The sequence below is a fragment of the Gossypium arboreum genome, chromosome 8, assembly GCF_025698485.1.
Source record: "Gossypium arboreum isolate Shixiya-1 chromosome 8, ASM2569848v2, whole genome shotgun sequence".
Classification (NCBI taxonomy): Eukaryota; Viridiplantae; Streptophyta; class Magnoliopsida; order Malvales; family Malvaceae; genus Gossypium; species Gossypium arboreum.
In genome coordinates, this window is record NC_069077.1 from 6363015 (window position 1) to 6372530 (window position 9516).

General features: G+C 28.8%; 1 protein-coding gene across 1 annotated transcript; it reads left to right on the forward strand.

Moving 5' to 3' along the window:
• Positions 1–7592: 7592 nt before the first annotated feature.
• LOC108468051 (heavy metal-associated isoprenylated plant protein 3-like) lies at positions 7593–9303 on the forward strand. Its single transcript, XM_017768904.2, has 5 exons — positions 7593–7741; positions 7873–8008; positions 8127–8353; positions 8468–8561; positions 8658–9303. The coding sequence occupies exons 1-5, from the start codon at positions 7733–7735 to the stop codon at positions 9107–9109; spliced, it is 918 nt and encodes a 305-aa protein (XP_017624393.1). The 5' UTR covers positions 7593–7732; the 3' UTR covers positions 9110–9303.
• The last annotated feature ends 213 nt before the right edge of the window (positions 9304–9516 follow it).

Here is a 9516-nt window from a genome sequence, read left to right on the forward strand (position 1 = left end):
ATTGAAGTATATTTTGGCAATGTAACCCTCACTAGAAAAAGTCCAAATTAAGAGCTCCAAATATTGCATGATCACAAGATCCCTGTCAGGCTGCATCACTGTGCCATGAGATCCAGCCTTGTTTTGTGCTAATTTCTAATAATTTTTTATTTATAAAAATTGATTTGCCAATATATATATATATATATATATATATACTGTTTTTATTTCAAACTAGTATAAAATTAAATTAATGTTAGATATTTTTATAATTAATATTTTAACTATCAAATTATTAAATTTATCAATATAATTATACATCTAAAATGTTGATTTAATTTAATATTTTTATCATATCCATCAAACAATATTATTATTATTATTCAATATATATTGTATGGAAAGCATATCCGGGGATGTCTTTTGTAGTGAAGGTCAAAAGATTGTGGTATACCTTTACCTACTTAATAGACTCATATTCAAGTCCAACCTATTACTACTAATTTTTTATTTTTTTATTTTAATAAATAATAAAAACATGATAACTAGTCATATATATATATATATATATATATTAAATTATGCCTTAAAATTGGTATGGACAACTTATTTTAATGATACGTGAACAATTTTTATTTTAAATTATTATATTTTTCATATCAATTTTACATAAATAAAATTTAAAATCTTAAGTGAATTTTGGAAAGATTAGATAAAATTTAATATAATTTTATGTAAGAAAATAGAAATATACAAAAGTTTTAAAAAATATGAAAAGAAAATTAACTTAAAAAGATAAAAATAATGTCTTTTGTGATTTTATTTTCAAATTTATATATTTTAATATTCTTTTAGAAATTTTAAGTAATTATTATAGTTTATTGTTTTTAAAAAGATGCACAGATTAATTAAAAAAGTATATATAAAATTTATATAGAACCCCATAAGATGGCCTGATGGTTAAGGGTGGTCACTATCCCAAATGTGGTCTGGATTAGAGTCATACTAGTTGTATTTGTTGTTTGAGTTTTACCTTGTTATTATAATTCACCAAAAAATAATTTAAATTATAATTATAAATTTTGTATATTAAAATTAATATATTATCTCTTTTAATATATAAAGTAAAAGATATATACCAAAATAATAATATTTAAATTTTATTTTTTTCTATCCATCATCAATTTTTTAAAAATTCAGTATTAAATTAAAAATAAAACTCTTTATTTGAGTAGTTTCGAGGTGGATGAGAGAAAAAACTATATCATTTTTAAAAAAATTAAAACTATTCTTAAAAAAACATAAAATAAGAAGGTAGTTGAGTGATATTGTCAACTAGTTTAGTTAATGGAATAATTTAAAGTAATAGTTGTAATAGAAAAATGAGGTTTGGGTCCATTATCATTGATGATGAAAATATCATAATTTGGATGGATGAACAAATAAAGTTAAATGTGGAATAATTTATTGCATTTAAATTGGAACACCTATTGAATAATGTGAGCAACCTAGATTTAGTCTTAAACCCAAATTAATTAATTAATATTTTGGTCCCAATTAGTCCATATTTGAAATCTAATCCTTTAATTCTACTTTCCCCCACCATCTATATATGCTTCCTCTTCATGCTTGCCTTCCCAACCACTTACCTTTTTTTTTTTTACGTCTCTTTTAATAATATCGTTAAATTTTTTATAAATATAATATAATTTACCATTGCATCTAATAATTTATTAATAAAAAAGTTTTTTTCATAAACCAAGCAAATTATCAATAAAATATCATAGAAGTTTATGTATTATACTTAGATTGCATTTTAATCCCTTTACATAAAAATGAACAAATTAATTTCGTTTGTTATAGAAAAGAATAAAAATAGTCTCTTCATTGAAATTGTTTTGTTAAGTACTTATTTAGTTTTTTTATTTTATATATATATTTAAGGCATTATAATAAATTAGCCTCTAACCTTTATATCTTTATTCAATTTGACTTTATACATATATACATTCAATTTCATCTCTACTCTATTTTATTTGGGAACTTTTTATTTTGAGTCAAATTGGAAAAATTCCATTACAATTTAACACCTACTTTGAAATTGCACGAGACAGTAAAGCAGCAGCTCTCGTACAATTTATTTGTATTTTATTATTGATGTGATATTATTTTATATTACATGACATTTTAGCAAATGATTTAAAAACTAGAAAATTTTAGAAATTATAAAATATTTATAAATATCTCCAAAAATATAATTTTTTTAAATTTTGATAAAAATATTTTTTGAACAATCTCATTATAACTTCTGATCATATATGTTCTTTTTAACACAATATCTAGAAGGCTAGAACTACCTATAGCCCCTCCTCAACCCATAAATAGGAGGATAATACGCTTTAGTGTACTCGAACCCACGACCAACTATATTGATAGCAATATTCATGCCAACCGAGTTAAGACTCAATAATAAAAAAAAAATCTATTTTTTAAATAAAAAGAATTTTAAAAGAAGAAAAAGTAAAAAAAAATTATGAAAAAAGTCATTGTTTCCAGAACTGGACCAAACTAGTCAATTAGATCGATTGGATTGAGAAGCAATCAAGGTATCGATTCGGAAGAAAAGACTAGATTAATTGAACCGACGATCAAATTATTTTTTTCTATTTTTTAATATATTTTAATAATTTATTCAATCAAACAATAACCCAATTTGGAAAAAAAATGAAAAGATGTGTAAAGTATCGATAACATAATTTAGTATTACTTACGCAATTAAGCTATTTTTAAACGACAATTAAACTAATCTTTTAAGTTTTTAATATAATTTTTAAGAATCGTGAATTTTTTTAACAACTTTTTAAAATTATTATTATTTGTTTAACTCCTTTGCATCTCATAGAATTTTTATTAAAATTGAGAAAACTTCTACATATTTTTATTTTTATTTATCTTTATAATTTTTGGAAATTTATAATTTTTATTTATAATTTTTTCCTAAATTTTTAATTTTTGTGAATCTCTAATTATGTGTTTACTTAGTATATAAGATAAAATAGTTCGAAAGTTTGAGTGTCAATTTGCTCCAAATAAATTAATAGTGTAAAGGTAAAGGACAAAATTTAGTATTAGGATTTATATACAAAATAAACATTTAACCAAACAATTTTAAAGGAAGGACTATTTTGCTATTTTAGTAACAAACAAGGACCAGTATTCTATTTTTTTCAAGTAGAGGGACTACAATACAATCTTGGGTATAGTGCATGGACTTGTAGGAGAATTCTACCCAAATCATCTGCAACAATTCTCTGAAAATATAGTCTGACAAAGAGGGGCAAAAGAAGCAGAGAATGGAATGCAGTGAAAATTGGAGGATGGGGATATGGAGTCCATATATTACAGACCCAAACGATTAACAAATATATGTAGATAATAGCATTGGGCCAACGGGATATTATTTGATTTGTTGAATGAACTAAAATACTATCTACATTCACCACCAACTCATAATGGTTTGGGTCTGTAATAATGAGTCCATATATCAGTGCACGTTGAGCGTTGGGTGGGTTTCTACGAAATTCAATTCTGTCATACCACCACTCAAATCATCTTGGTCATGGTCTATGTGTCATGTCCCTTTTAACACGATCCACTAAAAAGACTACTAACTTCACAAGTAACTCTAATAATGAAATTTGTGCCTACCAGTAAATACAACAGTTTACTGGTTGTTGGGAGCTTAGCTTTTCTTGCTCTCCTCTTTGAATGGTATGTTATGTAATCATGTTTCATTCTTTGTTCAAACAATTGTCTGTATAGATATTTGGACAACAGTTTAAACATGCTTTTAAGATAGTTAAGCGCATTATGAAGTTGACATTTTTTTACTTTTATCTTCATGGTGTGTTACTTTATCAGCAAATGATCCTTAGACCATGTTTTATTTTATTCTTAATGATGTCGATTCATGAATTTGAAGAGGAAGAGGAGGAAGGATCAGTTTTCATCATCTCGTACCTTATCCTTTTACCTGGAGACCGAGTTGGCTATTTTATTTGGATATGAAGTTATGGGATAATTATTAAGATATTTTAAGAGATAAATTCGATTTTTTATTAAGAGTTTTAAGCTTATCAAAATGTTGCTTAAAAGTATCTTGTGTTTGGCATATAAAAGTTGTTGGTTGTTGCACATGACTACGATCATAAACTAACTAAAAATCCGACAAAGATAAATGCACCTATCAATTAATAGTATAGCTACGGTGAGCAAAGATGTCGTTCTCATGAGGTTTAAAAGTACCAGTAATTACTACCTTTCTATTATGTATTCGGTAAATTGGTGAGATTGATTTAAAACTAAAATTAACTAAATTAATTAACTAAAGAACCCGACAAAGAACGAATCAAGAAAACAAACGATTAACAACCAAGAAGCGAAATAATACCTAGGAAAGATATCAATCTGAATTAAACAATTCATTTACTTAGCATCTTGATCTGTAGAAATCCCTAAATTATGCTAATATCTCTTTTCGAGAGTAAGAGCAAATGACTCTAGGTTGATTAGTTTAAATTTCTTTCTAATTCAAAACTCTTATTATCGCATTAATTCGATTTATGGATCCCTTTATTAGATTTGACTCTAATCTAGTAGATTTATATTATCTTATTTCTATAATTGCATGCAATTCCACTCAATTATGCTATATATACTCTTAAACATCCCAAAGACAGAATTCATCATAGGGTTCATCTCCCCTAGGCATTTAGAAAATTAGTTCATAGTTGCAATAAAAACATCCCAGAGATGGTATAACCACAAGAAATAAATAAACTCATAATAAAGTTCAAATAAATCAAAAGGAGATCTTCAATCTTGATGGAAATCTGCTTCAAAGTCGGCTTCAATAATGTTTTTCGAGTCATTTTCTTGAGTATTCTAAAACAACCCTCTCCCCTCTTCTTATATTTGATATATAGGTCTTAAAATGCTCAAAAAACCTAAAAATTGAGTTTTTCTGCATTTCTGGAATGCAATTCGTGATTTTTACACGGTTTGGAACATGCCCATGTAGGAGGGTCCAGCTCGTGTGGCCTGCTCCAATTTTTCGATTTTTGCTCCCAAATGCTTTCTTAAGTATAAAAACGTGAATTTAAAAGATTAAGAGCATAAAATTCACAATTAACATCAAATAATCATTCAAAAATGCATTAAGAGTGAGACTAAAACATGTTACTTTTAACACCTATCAGCACATGTTTGTGTACTTGTGAGAGTGCTTTTGGTTGGTTATTTGTTTTATTGGAGAGTTCTTTTGATTTGTAAGTGAGGTTTTGGGTGAGTGATTTATACCAATTGGGATTATTGTTGGGGCTACAATTACTTTTTGTGTAAGGGTAGATTGTGCTTAAGCCTATAGGTGATCCGTACAATTATTGAATAAAATTATTCACTAATCGAGGCTCCACAGAGTAAGATTGTTGATCCGAACCATGTTAACAAATATTATGTGTTGATATCTCTCATTACTTTACTCTCCATTTATAAATTGTAGTCAAAATGTCTTGTTCAAACTCCTGTCCAAATATCAGTTGGGACATCAAGTTGGACTGTGAGCAAACCAACTTGCGCTTTTTCACTAGTTTTAGTTAGACTTAGTAGTTAAGAGCTCAGTGTCTTTTAAGTATGATTTTAAGTTCGAGTCTTCTGATGGAAAAAACAACGTGCGCTTAGTTTAGAATCCGATTTGAAATTTAATCAAAATTCAATGTAACCATAAAATATTGAATAATCTCAAGAGAAAAAACACTATTGAAATATACTGTTTATAAGAGAACCTAGTATAATCATCTCTCTCTATAATAGTCTCATTTGTCTGCCATAATTTTATAGAGATCTAATTATTTTACACCTATAACGACATTTAGAATTTAGATCATATTTGATTTTTTAAAATTTTCAAATTTAAAAGGTTTAAATATGTCAAAATCCTTGTACTCTTTTGAGATTTAAAATTTAGCCATTATACTTTAATTTTGAGATATTGAGTCCCTATACTTTTTTATTTAAAATATTGGTCCCTCCATCAATTTTGCCGCTAGTATTGATGATGTGGTTATTATAAAAAAAGTAAAATAACTCTTTAGCCCTCAACATTTATAATTTTTTATTTTGGTCTTTACACTTTAAAAGAACATAAAATTTACAAAAAAAAATGTTTTAAAATTTAAAAGTCTTTTACATATTTTCAATAATGAATATAATTTTTTTTGAAAATTAAGACCTCTTTAAAATTAAAAAATTATAAAATTCATTTTAGATAACTAAACAACTATGAAAAATATAATTTTTTTGAAAATTAAAAAAAATGTTATCTAGTTCATGAATAGTAACAAAGTGTCTCTAAATTTTGAAATATTTGTTCGGTTCATATTAAAATAATTTTGAAAAACTTTTTAAAATTTTAAATCAGATTAATTATATATAAAATATTTTTACGTAAATTTAGTTTTTAAAAAAAACAAAATATAACCATTCTCCTATCAACAATAAAAATAATTAGAAATAAAATCATAAAAAGCAATGAGTTGGGTTCATGGTCAATTATTGTTAATAGAAATAACACATATTTATTAACAAAATTATTCTCTCTCGCATCAATACCCCTTTGCAGGCTAAGATCCTTGTCCTCAAAAACTTGAATCTCACCACTTCTTCTTTACCCATTGCCTTTCTTGCATTCATTTTCACATCTATTTTCTTACTTTTTATAACTTTATTATTATTTTACTCATTCGATTCAAAAGAAAGACCAAACTCCGGTCACGATTTGTAATTTTTATTGAAGATATGAAAAGATTTTAATTTTTCACAATTTTTTATATTTTTATTGAAAATATGAAAAAGCTTTTAATTTATTCAAAAGAAGATCCTTGGTTGCATTTGTAATTTTTTCACAATTTTTTCATAGTTTTTATTGAAAATATGAAAAGCTTTAATTTTAAAACATTTTTTCTAACTTTTATGCAATTTTAAAGTGTAAGGATTAAATTGATAAAATATTATAATTATTGAAGGCTTAAAGAGTTATTTTACCTTTTTCGTTTTATAAAAGCCATATCATAAATTATAACAGCAAAAAGAAAGTATAAGAATTAAAATTTAAATTTTTAAAAATATAGAGAACTTTAGTATATCTATATTAATAATATTATTAATTAATGAGCTTTGGATTATATAATTGATAAAATTTATAGAGAAGATTTGCATAGGTTGACATGGACAAATCGAAAAATATTCTAGATTTGAACTTTAGCATTTGGTTTATTGATGAATGGTGTTCACTATATCTTTAAAGTCGTGAGATTGATCCGCTGATAGTCTAAATGGGTTTAGGTAAGTGCATTGGGGAGACCACTGTGATTCAGATGGAACCAGAGGCAATGCAAGCGTGAACAGGTGATGGGGGAGGGAGTGGATTAATATACCCTTAGGAACCGAACTGTTGCTGCATAAATGGACACAGAAAGAAACAGCCAAGAACCTCCAATTCTTTTTTTACTTTTGAAGGCCACCACTTTTTCCTTGAAGTACCCCCCACTCTCAAGTCTTAACCCCTTAGCCAGCCACCTTCACTCCACGCGTTTTGAACCATCCATCCCCTCTATAAATACTCCATCTCCTTTTTTTCCTCTCATATTTCAAGTCATCACTTAAACCCGATTCACATAACGCATTTCCACTCGCAATGGGAGAGGTGAGTTAGCACTACACCCCCTAACCCCGTTTCTCTTTCTCTTTTTTACTCTTTTCATCATCTTTCATTTCGTTTTCTGGTTCATAATTAATATGATTTTGTGTTATGGTTATTCTTCGTGTTTGTTGCAGAAAAAGAACGGAAACAAGCAAGGAGGAGGGGATGGGAAAAAGAAGGAAATGAGTTCTTCAACCTCTGTTTTCAAATTTGAGTGTCTCTGTGATGGTTGTGCTTCCAAAATCCTCAAATGCATTAATCAATTTGAAGGTATAATCGCTTTCCACGCTTATTTCCCATTCTTGTTTCTGGCTTTTCCCTATTCATTTCTTCATTCTGCTCTTGTTATTTACTCTGTTTTCCTCTTCTTATTATTTTTCTGTCGCAGGGGTGGAGACGGTGAAACCAGAGATGAGCTCAAACAAAGTGACGGTGATAGGAACTGCGGATCCCACTGCCATTAAAGAGAAACTCGACAAGAAAACGAAGAAGAAAGTTGAGCTCATTTCTTCTCAACCCAAGAAAGATGATAACAAAGAGGAAAAAAAAGAGAAAAAACCTGACCAACAGAAAAACCAGGATTCTCATAATAAATCAGACAAAAAACCCAAAGAGGTACAAAATCCCATATTTTCTATATCATTTCAAAATTTGTTACTTACTTTCTTGAGGTTTAAGTTTTTAAAAAAATTATGTAATTTAAGCTTGCTATTTATTATCTTTGTTCAGGCCCCGGTAACGACGGCGGATTTGAAGGTGCAATTGAAATGCCAGTGTGATGGATGCTTTGATAGGATTAGCAAAATTGTCTCTGAAACCAAAGGTGATGACCTTTATGATTTTCCGTTGCTCTTACGGCGTTGAAATTCTTGCGTTCGATTCTGACTTTTGATACATATTGTTTTTAACGGCGTTGCAGGTGTCCAAGAGTTGAAAGTAGACAGGCAGAAGGAGATGGTCACAGTTAAGGGGACTATGGATGTTAAGGCCTTGGCTGAGGCTTTGAAGGACAAGCTGAAGAAGCATGTTGAGATTGTAGCTCCTAAGAAAGAGAAGGATGGCAACAAGGAGGGCGGCGACGGAGGGAAGAAGAACAACAAAGGTGGTGGTGAAGATGGTGGGAACGAAGCTAATGGTGGCAAGATGGAAGGGAACCGAATGGAGTTCATGCTTCCACCCCAATTTGGACACATGCCTAGTTACATTCCGGGTTATCCCGGATACGGGCACCCAGCTTACGCGTATGGAAACCCGTATCCGCACCCACACGGGCATGGTTACCCCGGGTATGTGCCAGGTTACCCGGTGTATGTTAATCCACCTCACCAGATGTTTAACGATGAGAACACCAATGCTTGTGCTATCATGTAAGGAGGAATGGGGTTTACGGTATAGGTTTAGGTCAAGGAAAATGGAAAAAAAAAGTGTAAATAGGAAATAGACAAGAAAGTTTACTTGGAGAAGAAAATTTTCTTATATATGTTGGATTCCAGGGTTTTGATCTTGTTATTTGTTGTTAAAAAAGTTTTACTGTTGTCATTTTTAATATAATTAGTGTTCTTAAACTATGTGACCAATGTGTTCATATATATATACATACATATGTTCATTAGTATAACTAGTACTATAACTTAATGTGATGATGTGGGAAATCTACTTTGGGTGAGACAACAAAAGGAAATAACGTAGTCTGGTGCCCACTCAATAAATGTGCAAAAAAATGACCCATGGGTGTTGTGGGTCTTGGTCTTGGCTGATAGCACAAAGATGTGGAAATT

Excerpts from the sequence above, each read along its gene's own strand:
- LOC108468051 (XM_017768904.2), top strand. Across the intron at positions 8,354-8,467 it reads CAGACAAAAAACCCAAAGAG|GCCCCGGTAACGACGGCGGA; the intron begins GTACAAAATCCC and ends ATCTTTGTTCAG. Across the intron at positions 8,562-8,657 it reads AATTGTCTCTGAAACCAAAG|GTGTCCAAGAGTTGAAAGTA; the intron begins GTGATGACCTTT and ends ACGGCGTTGCAG.